Genomic DNA, 18,256 nt, shown 5'->3' with positions numbered 1-18,256 from the left:
GAAATATGGAATATTGAAGCAAACCTGGAATTAAATTTAATCAAGTCCTTTTCACCATTTTACTTTAACACTAAACCTAATTAATTATTTTAGAATCCACACAAGTTTCATGTGAAGACCTCCCACTTTAATCAAACATCACTATATCACACTTTCCTTTAAAATCCATTTTTTTGGAGAGAAATCCCTAAAGCACCAAATTCTTTTAGTATTTTATTTAGTTGAAATTGGTGTAAACAAAGGTTTTAATCATATAAACACTTTCTTTTAAAAATCTGAAGTGTTGTAATTGCTACTATTCAGCTATTTGCAGCTCCTTTATTACATAAGCAGAGTAATAGGTATTTATTTTTGATTATGAAATTTAGGTACAATAATGTCAAAAATATCTGCCAAGACTGTATACCCTAACAGTATGTATGACTTGAGAAGAACCCAAAGCCCAATTACATGGTGAAGGATAGCAAGCATCTCCAATTGTTCAGTAGTGTATGACTTTGTTTTGCATTCCTAAGTAGTGCTTGTGAAGTGTCCAAAGTACTGCTAATTTGTTGGCATGCATCTTTTCGTTGTTCTCATTCTGGTATTCTGCATCCTGTATTAAACACCTTCCGCTATACGCATGATGCTCAAAGCTACTGATCCTGCATACTGTATGTGTGGTAAACAGTTTGTTCTTGCATGTCCAGAGGATCTTATAATGTGTTGTTTGTTTTACTTTGTCAGCGCTTGCATTGTGTATGTTACCACCTGATGGCGAATAGAGCTACTATCCTATTTGTTCTCCAGTTTGTACCATGGATCAAAGGCTCTATATTCAAACTGACCTATCACTTTGGTATGTATGGCAGGGGTCCACTTAACACTGTGCTCAGGTTGTAGATTGTGTTAATTTTTGTGGCATAAAGGTGTGTAGTTAACATGTGTCTGAATTGCTTGTGCAATGTCAGCAATTGTGACCAATGCGTTTTTCTGTGCACTCATGGCTATTTTTTTCCTGCCATCCATTGTGTGTTGCCATACCTCTTTGAGAAGAACCTGAAGCTCAATTACATATCTAAGGTAGCCTTCACATACAGTTCATAGGTTGCATTTAACGTATCACTAAATACGTTCTTGATTAAGGCCAAGATTGAGGTTCAAGGCTTAAGGCCAAGATTGAGGTTCAAGGCCCAGTTGTTCGCAAGTTTTTGTGTGATAGACAGATAACCGTTAACATTTTATATATATAGATAAATAATCATTAAATGTATTAAGCAAGTGGTTTTTTAATAAGCATGAACATTTCTCCTCTAAAATGTCACTCCAAAAATTCAAACCAACAATGATCAACAACAGCAAAATACCACTGTTTCACAGAATTTGTTCATGTAAACATACATAAATACATTAAATCGTACCTTTTGGTGTACTGTGTAATGGTTGTCTTTCATTGTTTTTTGGTGTTGATGGATTCCATTTTGACTTCATGTTGATTGCATCATCTTCGCTCTCAGAAGAATGTGATGATGCATAGGAACTGCTGTGTTCATCTACAGATAGCTCACTATCAGAATCAGATTCATGAACTGTATGTAAGAAGGAAATTAAATGATTACAGTGTATGTTGCTAAATCCACCCAAACCTTTATATAAATAAAAATGAAAACACCAAAAATTTGTGACTGCAAAAAATTCCAATAGAATCATTTTCATTCTATATTCATATTTATCTTTTAACTAAATTTAATTAACATAAAATAACACATGTAAATGAAATACCAAACAATTAAAGAACATCCACATATACATACCATAAGATATCGCAAAAACACAAGAGTTTTAAAACAAAAGTAAAGAGTTAAGAATTACTATGTAAACATTTAACCAGCCTATTTTTTTTTTAAAACCAAGCCATGGGGATACAAAAATCAGTCTGTTTCTTTGTGTTGGTCCCAAGCCCAAATAAATGGGGAAAGTTACACCAGGAAGGGCATCCACTGCAAACTTTTGCATATCAATATGTGGACAACAATACAGATACTGATACAGATATCAGTTCAGTCGTGGCCAGAGTTAACAATGTGTGCCACAAGTACAGTTAGCTAACAGGGTACTAGTGGAAATTGAGCTGTTGGAACTTTGAATGTTGGTAGTATAAGTGGTAAAGGCAGAGAGTTAGCTGATATGATGGAGAGAAGAAAGGCTGATATATAGACGGAAGGGGAGTGAGGCCAGATGTATCAGAGTTGGGTTTTAATTGTTCTACCATGGCGTGGACGGGAAGAGAAAAATGGTAGGAGTTATCCTAAAGGAACAGTATGTCAAGAGTATTTTGGAGGTGAACAGTGTCGGAAAGAAAGTTGTGATGATGAATGTTGTTAGTGCATATTCCCTGCAAGTTGGGTGTGTGGTGGATGAGAAAGAAGATTTCTGGAGAGTAGGATGAAATAGTGGAGTGTGTACCTAAAGGGGGGGGAGTGGTGATTTGAGCAGATTTAAATGGACATGTTGGTGAAGGGAATGGGGAGATGAGGAAGTGAGTGTAAGTATGGTGTCAAAAAAAGGAATAAAGGTCAGATTGTAGTGGATTTTGCATAATGAATAGACATGGCTGTGGTGAATATGCATTTTAAGAAGAGGGAGGAACACAGGATGATGTACAAGAGTGGAGGAAGATGCACACAGGTAAATTACACTCACCTAAAGGATTATTAGGAACACCTGTACAATTTCTCATTAATGCAATTATCTAATCAACCAATCACATGGCAGTTACTTCAATGCATTTAGGGGTGTGGTCCTGGTCAAGACAATCTCCTGAACTCCAAACTGTCCAAAAATGTCAGAATGGGAAAGAAAGGTGATTTAAGCAATTCTGAGCGTGGCATGGTTGTTGGTGCCAGACGGGCCGGTCTGAGTATTTCACAATCTGCTCAGTTACTGGGATTTTCATGCACAACCATTTCTAGGGTTTACAAAGAATGGTGTGAAGGGAAAAACATCCAGTATGCGGCAGTCCTGTGGGCGAAAATGCCTTGTTGATGCTAGAGGTCAGAGGAGAATGGGCCGACTGATTCAAGCTTATGGAAGAGCAACTTTGACTGAAATAACCACTTGTTACAACCGAGGTATGCAGCAAAGCATTTGTGAAGCCACAACACGCACAAACTTGAGGCGGATGGGCTACAACAGCAGAAGACCCCACCGGGTACCACTCATCTCCACTACAAATAGGAAAAAGAGGCTACAATTTGCACGAGCTCACCAAAATTGAACAGTTGAAGACTGGAAAAATGTTGCCCGGTCTGATGAGTCTCGATTTCTGTTGAGACATTCAAATGGTAGAGTCAGAATTTGGCGTAAACAGAATGAGAACATGGATCCATCATGCCTTGTTACCACTGTGCAGGCTGGTGGTGGTGTAATGGTGTGGGGGATGTTTTCTTGGCACACTTTAGGCCCCTTAGTGCCAATTGGGCATCGTTTAAATGCCACGAGCTACCTGAGCATTGTTTCTGGCCATGTCCATCCCTTCATGACCACCATGTACCCATCCTCTGATGGATATTTCCAGCAGGATAATGCACCATGTCACAAAGCTCATATCATTTCAAATTGGTTTCTTGAACATGACAATGAGTTCACTGTACTAAAATGGCCCCCACAGTCACCAAATCTCAACCCAATAGAGCATCTTTGGGATGTGGTGGAACGGGAGCTTGCCCTGGATGTGCATCCCACAAATCTCCATCAACTGCAAGATGCTATCCTATCAATATGGGCCAACATTTCTAAAGAATGCTTTCAGCACCTTGTTGAATCAATGCCACGTAGAATTAAGGCAGTTCTGAAGGCGAAAGGGGGTCAAACACCGTATTAGTATGGTGTTCCTAATAATCCTTTAGGTGAGTGTATATCCTATATTATATGCAGAAGAGTCAGTCTTAAGGAGACTGGAGACTGCAAAGTGCCAGGGGAAGGTGTAGTTAGGCTGCATAGGTTGGTGGTCTGTAGGGTGACACTGGAGATTGAGAACAGGAGAAAAGTGAAGGCAGGGCCAAGGATCAAATGGTGAAAACTACAAAAGGAAGAATGTAAGGTGGAGTTCAGGGAGGAGGCAAGACAGGCACTAGGTGGCAGTGAAGAGTTACCAGGTGCTTGGTGTGACATCTGGACAGAGGAAGGGGGACAAAGAAACCTGGTGGTGGAATGAGGCAGTACAGGAAAGTATATAGAGAAAGAGGTTGGCGACGAAGAAGTGGGAAAGTCGGATAGATGAAGAAAGTAGAAAGGAGTACAGGGTAGATAAGGCATAAAGTGAAGAGAAAGGTGGTGCAGGCTAAAGAAAAGGAGTATGAGTTGTATGAGAGGCTGAAGGGAGAAAAGGACCTATGCTGATTGGCTGGACAGAAGGACTGAGCTGGGATAGATGAGTAGCACTTTAGGGTGATAAAGGATAATGATGGCAATGCACTCACAAGTGAGGAGAGTGTGTTGAGAAGATGGAAAGAGAATGAGAGAGAGACAGAAGGTTGGATGATGTGGGGATAGCAAACCAGGAAGTGCAATAAATTATCAAGGAGGAAATAAGGACAGCTATGAAGAGGTTGAAGAATGGGAAGAACGTTAGTCCAGAAGACATACCTGTGGAAGCACAGAGGTGTTTAGGTGTTTAGCGATGGCAGTGCAGTTTTTAACCAGAGTGTTTAACGCAATCTTGGAAAGTGAGACGATGCCTGAGGAGTGGATAAGTGTACTGGTACTGATTTTTAAGAAAAAGGGTGATTTGCAGACCTGTAGTAAATACAGTAGGATAAAATTGATCCGACACAACATGAAGTTACGGAAAAGAGTAGTGGAAGCTATGTTAAGAAGGAAGGTGATGATTTGTGAGCAACAGTATGGTTTCATGCCAGGAAAGAGCACTACACATGTGATGTTTGCTCTGAGGGTGTTGATGGAGCAGTATAGAGAAGGCCAAAAGGAGTTGTGTCTTTGTGGAACTGGAGAAAGCATATGACATGGTGCCTAGAGATTTGATCTGTAACAAGAGTACGGAGCAGTTTGAGGAGACCCAGGAGAGGTGGAGATATGCTCTAGAGAGGAGAGGAATAAAGGTAGGACCAAGACAGAATACATGTGTGTGAATGAGTGGGAGGTCAGAGGAGTGCTGAGAATGTAGGTAGTAGAGTTGGAGAAGGTGAATGAATTTAACAAGTTGGGATCAACAGTACAGAGTAACGGGGAATGAAGAAGAGAGTGCAGACAGTGTGCAGTGGGTTGAGAAGAATGTCATAAATGATTTGTGACAGGTAGGTACCAGCAAGAGTGAAAGAGAAGGTCTACAAGATGGTAGTGAGACCAACTATGTTATATGGGTTGGAGACTGTGTCCCTGACAAAAAGACAGGAGACAGAGCTGGAGTTTGCAGAATTAAAGCTGTTAAGATTTGCATTGGGTTTGACAAGGATAGACAGGATAAGGAACAAGTATATTAAAGGGTCATCTCAGATTGGATGGGTTGGAGACAAAGCCAGAGAGACAAGATTGCGTTGGTTCTCCACATGTGCAGAGGAGAGATGCTGGGTATATTGGGAAAAGGATGCTAGGGATGGAGCAACTAGGCAAGAGTAAAAGAGAAAGACCTAAGAGGGAGTTTATGGATGTGGTGAGACAGGACATGCAGGTGGTGGGTGTGACGAAGCAAGATGCAGTGGATAGGAAGACATGGAAAGAGATGATCTGCTGTTGCGACCCCTAAACGGGAGCACCCTAATGAAGAAGAAGAATTAAAAGATTTCTTTTTAGTGGATATTTATCTACTCAGGGAGTTTTTTAAACATTTGAATGTGTCATAATGAAGATAACGCAAGCAAGACTTAAATTCAGATACAGAAGTTAAATATTTTTACACAAAGTAAAACTGCACAGTTTAAAAACTCCTAGCTCTTGTTTAAAAATATTATCTTTGTATTTAACAGATTCAGCCACCACATTTTCCTGTACTCTTCTCATGAAAAATTTACAGTGTTAACACATGGTAGGTCAAAATAGAGAGTGTGGGGATTCTGAAAATTATGCAGCAGAAACAAGTCTTGCAGAACAAATGGCAAATGGAAAACGTATATATCTTGTAATAACTTCATAGATAAAAAAGAAGAACAGGACCACACACATACATAATTATCAGTTGACTGGGCATTTATATTGACCTGGGTCAATTGAGCAAGTTTTTGGCAGTCTACCGACTTGCACACCAGCTGCTGCCATGTGAAATACAATGGACCTTTTTCAATTATAAAGGAACTTGGTGTGGCTTTAATAAAGCAAACAACTTCAGTAGGCTTGTTATTGCAAATATAGTGTGAAAATTCCAGTGCAGTATGTAAAAATCTTTGCCAAATTAAACTTACTTTTTTTACTCATGCAAACTAACAAATGATACTGATTTACTACAGATTACATAGTCTATTAAAATAAAGGCCCATACATAGCCCAGCATAACTTTGCTTTTGTCTATAGATGAAGAGAACTACAGTACACATAAACATAATAACGATATTACACAGAATTTGGGAGCAAAGCTCAAGTCTTAGTCTGTCTGTCATCTCAAAGATGTGCTGTTTAGGCTGATTTGTGACTATAAATTAGATTGGTATGAATGTGTATAGGGGTGTGTGTGTCAGTATCTCCTATGATGAGCTGTACCCATGTACCGTATTAGTGTTAATAAAGACATATTTTAATTAATTAGTTCTAATATTGTAAGTAGGAGCTGAAATGTTCTGTATAATACAGCTAAACAGAGAAAAAACTGAGATTAAGAAGCAGTAACTACCATTAGCTTTAGTTGCATTGCGGTGGAATATTGAAGAGTCTCCTTCTGTGTGCCCCACTCTTGCTGTACTGGATGAAACACTAGGCTTTTGAGCAGAGTCATCCCTAAAAAATAGCATGATTAATGCATAAAACATTCCACACAACAATATTTCAACTGTAACATACATTTTGCTTTCCAAAACACACTTTGCTGTCATTGGGGAATCTGTTAAGACTGCCCTTATTTTAGCCCAGAAATGCAAAAGTGAAAGCACAAACTAAACTTTACTTTTTTAGTTAAGACTCATTAAGTAGGCTCAAAAGCCAAGAATAATCAAATGCTTAAACCTTATAATGATCAATGAATGTGTATGCCAAATTTTGTGCACTTTTTAGCTGTGATTTGGCTGCTGTTTTTAACAAAATTTTATAAGAATTAAGTTAATTTGTTCTTGAGTTACGGTGTCCACAAAAATTTTTCTGCAAGCACACCTTTCCAAAAATACTCAAAATATGTTCTGGAGATATTTAAAAATATATATTTCTATTGGAAACTGGATGTCAGTTTTTCATGAAAATAATATGATATGAAATGTGGAGAAAGTAAAAATATTATCCTCACTTTACTTTTAATTAGCAGGACTACTTAATAATTTAGTTCCGGTATAAGCAATTAATACTAAAATTTGAGGTTATGTTGTTTGTTATAGTCTAGTCTTTAATCCTCAATCCGTACAGGTCAGCCTTGACATAAAAGGTTTCAATTCTCTTAAGTGTGAAATAAACTGCTCAAAAAGTTAAAGGAACACTTTGAAAACACATCAGATCTCAATAGGAAAAAAAGTAATGCTGGATATCTATACTTAGATGGACTGGGTAATGTGTTAGGAATGAAAGGATGCCACATCGTTTGATGGAAATGAAAACTATCAACCTAGAGAGGGCTGAATTCAAAGACATGATGAAAATCAAAGTGAAAAAATGATGTGGCAGGTTAGTCCATTTTGCCGAAATTTCAATGCAGCAACTCAAAATTGTACTCAGTAGTTTGTATGGCCCCCACGTGCTTGTATGCATGCCTGACAACCTCGGGGCATGCTCCTAATGAGATGAAGGATGGTGTCTTGGGGATCTCCTCCCAGATCTGGACCAGGGCATCACTGAGTTCCTGGACAGTCTGAGGTGCAACTTGGCGGCATTGGATGGACCAAAACATAATGTCCCAAAGGTGTTCTGTTGGATTTAGGTCAGGTAAGCATGGGGGCCAGTCATTGGTATCAATTCCTTCATTCTCCAGGAACTGTCTGCATACTCTCACCACATGACACCGGGCATTGTCGTGCACCAGGAGGAACCCAGGACCCACTGCACCACCATAGGGTTTGACAATGGGTCCAAAGATTTCATCCCGATACCTAATGGCAGTCAAAGCAGCATAACATTCTCCACAGCTTCTCCAGACCCTTTCATGTCTGTCACATGAGCTCAGGGCGAACCTGCTCTCATCTGTGAAAAGCACAGGGCGCGCCAGTGTTGGATCTGCCACTTCTGGCAGTGAACACAGGGCCCATAGGCCACCCTCATGAAGTCTGTTTCTGATTGTTTGGTCAGAGACATTCACACCAGTGACCACATGTAGGTCATTTTGTAGGGCTCTGGCAGTGCTCATCCTGTTCCTCCTTGACCAAAGGAGCAGATACCAGTCCTGCTGAGTTAAGGACCTTCTACGGCCCTGTCTAGCTCTCCTAGAGTAACTGCCTGTCTCCTAGAATCTCCTCCATGCCCTTGAGACTGTGTTGGGAGACACAACAAACATTCTGGCAATGGCATGTATTGATGTGCCATCCTGGAGAAGTTAGACTACCTGTGGAAGCTCTGTAGGGTCCAGGTATCACCTCATGCTATCAGTAGTGATCCTAACTGTAGCCAAATGCAAAACCAGTGAAAAAACAGTCAGAAAACATGAGAGGCGAAAAATGCCAGTGGCCCCCACTTGTTAAATCATTCCTGTTTTGGGCGGTCATTTCATTATTGCCCCTCTAGTGCACCTGCTGGTAATTTCATTCACCTGAAACTAGTTAATTAACAGCTGAAACTCATTAACAACCTCCTCTGCTACTTGACTGACCAGATCAATATCCCAGAAGTTTCACTGACTTGATACTATACTCTGATTAAGAAGTGTTCCTTTAATTTTTTTGAACAGTATTATTTAATGTAAGAATAGTATAATCAACCTCACTCAAGAAAATCTGACAGCAATCCTTCAAAAGACATAGGATTATTTATTTCTGGGATAAAATACCTGTTTTCATTCCGAATCATTAACGCTAACTTGGTTCATATGTTGATGTTAAGGCAGCCGGTGATCAGTGATTAATTTTTCCAAGCCAATACATACAGTATAAAAACAATATTATTTAAATATGCAGTTTTCAATGGCATGCATATATATATATGCATGTATATGCATATATATATGTGCGTGTATATATACACACACACACATACAGTATATATATTTATACACACACACATACACTGTGTGTATATATATATATATATATATATATATATATATATATATATATATATATATATATACACACACACAGTACAGGCCAAAAGTTTGGACACACCTCTTCATTCAATGTGTTTTCTTTATTTTCATGACCATTTACAGCACTCCATCACTCTCCTTCTTGGTCAAATAGCCCTTACAAAGCCTGGGGGTGTGTTTGGGGTCATTGTCCTGTTGAAAAATAAATGATCGTCCAACTAACCTGACTTCTGCACAACACAACTGCTGGTCCCAACCCCATTGATAAAGCAAGAAATTCCACTAAATAACCCTAATAAGGCACACCTGTGAAGTGAAAACCATTTCAGGTGACTACCTCTTGAAGCTCATTGAGAGAATGCCAAGAGTGTGCAAAGCAGTAAAAAGAGAAAAGGGTGGCTATTTTGAAGAAACTAGAATATAAAACATGTTTTCAGTTATTTCACCTTTTTTTGTTAAGTACATAACTCCATGTGTTCATTCATAGTTTTGATGCCTTCAGTGAGAATCTACCATTGTAAATGGTCATGAAAATAAAGAAAACACATTGAATGAGGAGGTGTGTCCAAACTTTTGGCCTGTACTGTAGATACACACACACACATATATATATGTGTGTTTGTATATATATATATATGTATGTATATATATATATATAAATATATACCTGTATATACTGTATATATACACATATACAGATATTTACATGCATATTATGTTTCTAAAGCTGTAAAATCCAATTTACAAGAAAAATGTAATCAGTTGTAAATATTTCATTGTAAAGGAAGCTGAAGCAAGAGAGAGAAAAAATAATCTGTGATTAGCTGTGGGATTAGATTAGTTACTAAAAACTATACGGAAAAGCCAGTGCCTTAGCATCCATCACCTGATTACCTGAGCATGTAAGCAAGATAGGTACTGTGGCTCTTGGCTGACCTGACAGTGCTGTCAAGGGAAGCAGTGGATTCTCCGATGGCAGTTCGATACATATTTGGTTCATCAGTGTATGTGTTGTTGCAGTTCAAGGAGCGCTGAAATAAACATGCATGGTAAGAGAATGCCAGGCAATGAACATACATGAAGTTGATTCATTACTTACGAGCAAATTCATCTAATGAGGAAATGTAAATCTTTTCAAATACTGTAAATTCACTAAGAAACAAATGTAATTCTATGTCAAAAAATGTTAAAATGGGCTTAACAAAACAAACAATCATGCTAATTATAAACAGAAAATTTATTTTTGATATGATATAATTTACATACTTAAAAATAAGTAGAATTTGATAATATTTTGATAAGCTGATAACTAAATGACACCTGAAATGGTGATATAAAGTAAACATTCTTTACTGTTTATTTACCTTCGTCCAACTTATACCACACTTCATACATTTATTTCATAGACAAAAGTAATTCTTAGAACAACAATATCCTTTATTCTTAAAGCATATTAAATTAATTGTAACAACTTTACTAAATCCTTATATGGCAGGAAGTGTTACTTTAGATATGCAAGTCAATCAAGATAATCACAAAACCTAATTATCAGCAGAACGTTAAAACTTACTTAAAAAAGCTAGGCTTTTCTTAAAGACTTTATTAATACTCCAAAAATGCAGGTAACGGCACGTAACTGCAATAACTTGGAAAGCAGTGTTGGATCATTATTAAAATTTTGATCTCTGTATCAATACCAGTTTTCGGACCTCAGCACCAGTACTGAAACAGAACTGAAGCAAATAAAGGATAACCCAATTCTCAATCTCCTGTGTAACTCCAGCCTTTGCGGTGCATTGCATAATCGCACACCACCCTGCCTTGCCACACTCCACTGTTCCCCTTTATAATTTTCTATTGTGTCAAAGGTGGTCAAGATGTGTGCCATTGAGTTTCTTTTGTGTCACATATCAGGGTGGTGGTGTGGTTCCTCCAGTGAAGTTTCCAGTACATCAAAGAGAAGAACATAGTGATGAGCACAAGGTCTTTTAAACCTACCATTTACTTAGTGTTGAAAGTACCAAAGTGCTGGTACTGTACTATTTAAAAAGTTGAGTTTTTGATGCATTTTCAGTACATGTATACCACAGCAAGTTTTATTTTGCTATAACATACAAGCATACTATGATTTACTTACAGTTAATAGTGAGGTGCGTGTAGTTAAAGATTCATCCAGCTGAGGTTTCTTTCCTGTTAGTGTATTCTTTAAGTGCTTTCGAACTTCTTTGTTAAATATACAGTGGAAGAAGAATATGAATATTCCCTGAAATGGAATGCTAGTATTAAAATAGTTTAATATTTAAGAGAATTAAAAGGTATTTATAAAAGTTTGTTCCTCTAATGTCAACATAATGATGGATTTATTTACTTTATACAAACAGTATAATTCTAGAAAAATATTATTTAATGATACCATTAAAATGCATTAGATTAATTTCCACTTAATTTTATCCTGATTAAAAAGGTAAAAATAACCAAAAGGTGTTTTGCATGGTCCTGTTTTTTGACATGTTATGTTATGCTTTACTGTGTCAAAAAGCAGATCATTTTTTACATTGAAATTATGTATTTTCCACACTTCACAAGCAAAAGCTGTTGACAATCATTCAAAACTGATGAGTTTAGTGTTCTTTACTAGTAATACCTGCAAACAGCTGAAGATTGCAAAGAGGTAGTGAAAAGTCATCACATCACTGTTAACTGCCATTAAGCCAAGCAGCCAAGTTGCGCTGATCAGTAGCAGCAACAGGAAAGCAGTGCGCAGGCCAGAGCTGAAAGAAAGGTAAAACATAATATGCAACTGTCAGAAAGGTGGCCAGAGAAGCACTCAATGTGCATTAGTGGCATCTCTTTATCAAATAATCAACTATTAGAAAAGCAGTAAATGCAAAAGAAAAAAGCGATTTAAAGAGTTATTTTGAGATACTTACATGACCCCAGTCTTTTCTCGTGACCTCTGCTTTCTTCCACAAGAGGCTTTTGCAGCCAACACAAATATGACTATGTTTGTCTGATGGGAGGGTAAAAAGGTAATAACAGAGTCATAATAATATACATGGATGCTGACTTGACCTAAACATTGGGGGACAAAAAGTATAGGCTAACACATAAATAATAATCTAATAATACAAATAATAATGACGACTGATTACCCTGCCATTATCTCTTGTTATCCATAGTTGGTCTCTCATTGGAAAAACTATCTGATGTCATGCATTGATTGGATGGTGATTTTGTGATTGTGTGTTACTTGTAGATATTGGTGAGGATACAGTAAACAGTAAAAGTATTTACTTATATTTTGGTTTATTTATTGATTGATTGTATTATTTGTCCTGTGAGTCTGTATCTTTGTTTTGTTTGTGTTTCTGCTGTTGTAAACATCTAAATTTCTCTTTGGAATGAATGAGATTAATCTAATCTAATCTAATTTCAATGAATTTTGTAATTATATTAGGATGTTCAGTTATTTCAGGAAGCTACATTTAATTTAAATATTTATGGACCTGCATGGTTTAAGTAAAAGTTAATGTTGTTATCATCACCACAAGCTACCTGTTGGCAGCATATATAAAGAGCTACCAACTATTGTTCTAGCTACGCTGTTGGCCAAAGGTGCTGTTTTTTCCACCCATTTGACAGAGATTTGATGTTTTTACAGAAAAAAGAAATCTTACCAATACACACTAATTGCTACATGTTTTATGAAATTTTGCACATCAAGTGCACTTTTCAGAGTCTGCAGAATGGCTCCTCTTTTGTGTCCTTAGCTTTCCATGTACAGATCTGGCAGTGATGTTTCTACTCATAGTACCGTATTTATGCGTGTACCACACGCACATTTTTTCCCGAAAATTAGCATTAGAAAATCAGGTGCGCGTCATACATGAGGAAATGTAATTTCGTAATGTTTACTTCTTCTGCTTGGGCTCGCTCGCTCGCTCTCTCTCTCTCTCGCTCACTTGCTCGCGCACTCACGCTGTCTCTCTCTTGCGTGCCCGCGCACTCACGCTCTCTCTTTCTCGCTCGCGTACTCACGCTCTCTCTTTCTCGCTCGCGTGCTTGTGCATTCGCTTGCTCACTCACTCGCGCTCTCTCTCTCTCGCGCTAAACGATACAATCACAACGTGCGTCGTACACTGGGCAAAACATTTTTTGCGATTTTCTTTGTAAAAATTAGGGTGCGTGTCTTACACGGGGGCACATGGGACACGAGTAAATACGGTGTCTTTGAACACTTATCATCATAATCTGATAAATACACAGACATTCTACAAGCTACCTGTTGGCAGCATATATGTGAATTTACTGTAGAAGTGCACCCGGATACTTTATGACTGGGGGCAGTTGCCCTCATGCCCACCTACAGGTTTGGTGCCTATGAACATATACTATAAATGTGTATACGGTGACTCAAATCTTGATTGTTAACTTCTATATATCCAAATCAGGGATTCTCATTTTAGTCACAACACATCTAATATATAAAGCAGAGTCGATGTATGTTTGTTTGTCCGCTATACAAATCTGCACCGGGCGTCGGATCGCCACCAAACTGGGCATGGGGCTCCTTTGTGACCAGGAGAAGGTCATTGGGTATGTTTGGTTGGGAAAAATGTTCGGGGTGAAGCGCAGGGCACCTTTTCACCAACAGTTCCACACACGTCCCTGTACTGCCAATAGGAGAAGGGCTGCTGATGCAAGACCGGATGAAACATCTCTAGAAAGGGAAACCAGGCTGTTTGCCAACAGGCGAAGGGCTGCTGATGCAACACATGGACAAATACAGCAAGATTTTAAAAATATGGCTTTCGCATATAACCGATAGGTTGCATATCATTAACATCCTGTCGCTGTTGTTGGCCGAATGGATCATATCGAGAGTCACCGGGATTGTGTTGCTCAAGTGGGAAGGTGAAACCACCATCTCTACTTCGTCAATCTCAACCTCTACAATCCTTGATGTCAAGATCAACACCAATTTCAAAGTATTTCTTGAACAACATCAGGAAGTACAATTCCTGTTTTCAAATGATTTCTTTTGGTGCAACTAAACAAATATGAGATGATGGGTTCATGCCCACATTCAAAGTGCAAGGTCAAGTTTACCATACAATAGGATCATTACTTCCATTAACTGATGGGACAATTGAGTTCCTTCAGATCTACTTCATGGGAGATATTTCCACAACAGCGCATCATAGGCACAGCAAAATACCGAACGTAAGACTGGACATTGTGATGGATTTAGAACGATTTCTTCATGAGAACACAGCATATGTCACCCTTTTCAAGACTGCACTTCAACATATGTCAACAGATGATTATAAAGTTGTCATAAGAGCTGACAAAATGCCACAGTGAGAGCATTACTGATGATTCAATGCCCCAACACTTGATGAGGTTGCCATTGTAATGGTAGGCAATGACTTTGGGAAGCGGGACATTATCTTTGAGAAAAGGAACAGAAGTCTTCAGCGTGTGGCAGACACACACACAGGTCATATGATGCCCTTCAGTACCCACTAATGTTTCGGCAAGGCAAAGATGGGTGTTACTTTGGAATTCCATAAGCAGATCCATCTACGGGCAACTCTGTTGCTGGCAAGAAACTCATTGCAATGGACTTTTATGCTTACCGACTAATGAGTAGAGTTTCTGAAGAGAATCACATCTTGAAATGCCGGCAACTTTTCCATCAATACATATTATTGAAGCAACGATCATAACAGGTTGTGCAAGACGTGCAAATGTTTTCATACCAAGAATACCGCTGACTCCAAATGATTTACCCTTTGATTTCAAACGGCGTCAATTTCCTGTACGTTTGGCTTTTGCTATGTCAATTAATAAGGCTCAAGGGCAATCACTGCAAGTTGCAGGCATCAATTTGGAATATCCATGCTTTTCACACGGACAACTCTACGTAGCATATTCTATTCTTGGGCAATCCTCAGAATTTGTTCATTTTCACACCACAAGGGAAAAAAAAATATAGTGTATCCAAAGGCTCTGGAATAACCACTTGTATTACCTATTATGATAAAATGTGAATCAGAAAAATGTTTGTTCTATTTCTATGTTTTGTTTCTTTCATTTGGGAAATTCATTATATAGGGTAGGCCAGATCTAATCATGCAATTTTCATTACGCTATAACTTAAGTTTATTACATAGAAAATCACCCGAAAAATCCCAGACCATCCAGAAGTGTGCGAACTGACGACATAAAGAATCGTCTTCGCTCTGAACTAGAATCGTCCCTGCATAAATCAAAGTCATCCAGACGATCTGGATCTGCATAATTAGATCTGGACCACCCTGTACATTCCTGGGCAATGCCAGTACTCCTGCTAGTAATGTATATATGTGAAGTTGTGCCAGGTGAGAACCAGTGCAAGGCAACATATTGCTCAGAAAATGAGTACTCCTTAGCTAGTAGAGTATATGTTTATAGAGAATGCCTTCAAAGTAATACCTCCAAGGACAAATAAAGTGCAGGGCAGTGAGAGATGATGAATAATGTTCCAGGAGTCTCTCAGTTTGATAGGTGGCACAAGGGTGTGTCACATTACATTACACATGACCCTATACTATGCATAATAAAGGGCAGGATACCCGTGGGTTGCCTGGCCATTTAGATAGTACAGTACTAGGGTTGAGTACTTTAGGGAAACCTGGGGCTGTTTGATGGAGCTCTATGAGGAAGGGCTGAGGAGGAGTTCCAAAGAGCACTCCTGACTTTGGAAGTGGTTTCAGTGATAACTCTGGAAGTAGTACCTTGTCAGGGCTTAAGTATTCTATCTCATTACTGAACTTAAATTTCGGAAAAAAATCAAAAGAAGGATTCAGTAGGAAGAAGAAACGCTGCCAGGAAAGGTAAGGAACATAAGGGAGAGTATTTTTGGTGCTGTTTGCAGGTGGACAAGTGTACAAGGCAAGCCACGAAATCAGACAAGAATCACCAGTCATGTATCTTAAGACCTAGGGGTGCATAATTATGACAATTATTACCTTTGATATTATAATTGAAATTATTAATTTCAATTAATAGAACAATGAAAATATGCACATTGTCTTGCCAACTGTATATACTATATTTTGTTTACACACAGTATAGTAGAACCTATATTTTACAGGGAACCACTTTAAAATTTTTCAATATGAAATTGTTAAATGCTGGATTAGTTGAGAAATTAAAAATGTAGTGTTCAATAATAAAATGCATATCACTGTTTTTAATATAATAAATTACTGATATTCAAATATTTATAAAATAATATCTAAGCATTACACTAATATTACTTTTTTCCAAAATAAATATTACTTTTGAAATAAACAGCCATCACCATCATTCACCATTCAAAAATATAAAATGTGAGAAAATGTTAAACATGAAAATGTTAAATTGTGATTGTATAGTATTAAATTGGAGTTGTAGTAAATGTTAAAATTGGCTGTAGTAAGAAAAGAAATGTTGCATGTGTATGCAAAATTAAAGCAGATTAAAAAAATTTTAAATAACAGTAATGTAAAATTAAGAAGCTGGTAAATTCTGTTATACATGTATGCAAATACAATAAATGTAGCAATGTGAATATGTAGAAAGCACAAGAAAAATCTAGATAGCAACACATTGTTGCATGCTGCTACTGGATTCACTCCTTGAGCAGTGGCTCCCTTTCCTTGCAGAACGTTTCACAATGAAATGCGCAATCAATAAAGAAGCAGCATTGCAAACATCTATTTTTCACAGTGTATTATTCATCATTATAATGAACTGTTATGTTCAGGTATGCTTATGTAGTGCTACTCAATCACAAATCAGATGTGTATGGGTGGAGGACAAACTACTTACAAGAACTACAAGAGAAATTGGACCAGCAAAGCTCCATATCAATGTATCATGAACAGAGAGCCAGCAAAAGTCTGGATTTCCATAACCCTGAGGGTCCAATCCCACAGCAAGACCTGTTAAAAGGACAAAAAATATTCCATTTATTATATAAAAAAAACTTAAACTGAAATTGTTTTTGAAATTTGCAGCATAGAGCAAAATTCACAGTTACCTATATATTCAGATCCTTTTACATTTGTAATTGTATTGCTTATTTAAAAAGACACATTTGCATTCAACTCAGCTTCTAACTATAAAAAAGACACCGTACATTTATTACATATTGCATTTGAGAAGTTGCAAAAAGAATCATCAAATTAGTGTATGCACTTGGGTCTTTGGTTCAGTACACTTTTTCCCCCATTTTGTGCAAAAAGGTATTATTTCACATGAAAAGATAAATACAAGCAAATACTTTAAATAGTAAGCAAATCACTACTGCATTGAATATAGTATAACAAACATGTGATTATGATGCAACTTCACCAAGGTATTCCAAAGTTAGTATTAGTTCCACATACAGAGTGGTACCCAAGTCAAAAAACTGCACAGCTGATTGCAAGGACTTTGGGCATAAATGTAACTGTGTTACTATGGAAGCGTATTCCTGCCACTTAAAAAATTAATTATTATTATTTAGTAATTTTTATGTATATTTTTATTAATTATTTACCGGTATTATTATTATTTCACTGAAGTATTGCCTTTTTCCCGAAAGACGTTGCCTGCTGAGGCTATAATATCATGAATGCGGTTCTCTGGTCGTCTGGTGACAGCTAGTAAGAAAGAGGTTAAGCACATGCGTACCATGTAATCAAATGAAAGGAACTGAACAATAGTCATAGGTGTGCACTTACTCCTGCATATACTGACAGACAGGGCCAGCTCTACTATATACAGTAGGTGAGCTAGGTGGTTGCCTAGGGTGGCTGAATTTCTTAAGGGTGGAATTTTGTCAACTATAATAGTGGCATTGTAATGGACGACTTTGGATGATTT

The 18,256-nt window shown here is 37.7% G+C and overlaps 1 protein-coding gene across 5 annotated transcripts in view; it reads right to left on the bottom strand.

The window, feature by feature from the left end:
- The window catches only part of celsr1a (cadherin EGF LAG seven-pass G-type receptor 1a), a 265,136-nt gene that overhangs the window by 19,534 nt on the left and 227,346 nt on the right, over positions 1 to 18,256 (bottom strand). For 3 of the 5 annotated variants that reach the window (XM_039761083.1, XM_039761082.1, XM_039761085.1), the window contains 7 exons: positions 17,219 to 17,331; positions 12,292 to 12,371; positions 12,006 to 12,132; positions 11,499 to 11,624; positions 10,256 to 10,392; positions 6,821 to 6,924; positions 1,401 to 1,568 (listed from right to left, as the gene is read on the bottom strand). In XM_039761083.1, coding sequence (XP_039617017.1) covers positions 1,401 to 1,568; positions 6,821 to 6,924; positions 10,256 to 10,392; positions 11,499 to 11,624; positions 12,006 to 12,132; positions 12,292 to 12,371; positions 17,219 to 17,331 — 855 coding nt within the window. The remainder of the gene's footprint in view (positions 1 to 1,400; positions 1,569 to 6,820; positions 6,925 to 10,255; positions 10,393 to 11,498; positions 11,625 to 12,005; positions 12,133 to 12,291; positions 12,372 to 17,218; positions 17,332 to 18,256) is intronic. The other 2 variants (XM_039761084.1, XM_039761087.1) reach the window with 1 other exon arrangement.

Source organism: Polypterus senegalus, chromosome 8 (assembly GCF_016835505.1).
Source record: "Polypterus senegalus isolate Bchr_013 chromosome 8, ASM1683550v1, whole genome shotgun sequence".
Lineage (NCBI taxonomy): Eukaryota > Metazoa > Chordata > Cladistia > Polypteriformes > Polypteridae > Polypterus > Polypterus senegalus.
The sequence above is the reverse complement of the archived record's forward strand: the minus strand, read 5'-3'. Positions and strand labels throughout refer to the sequence as shown.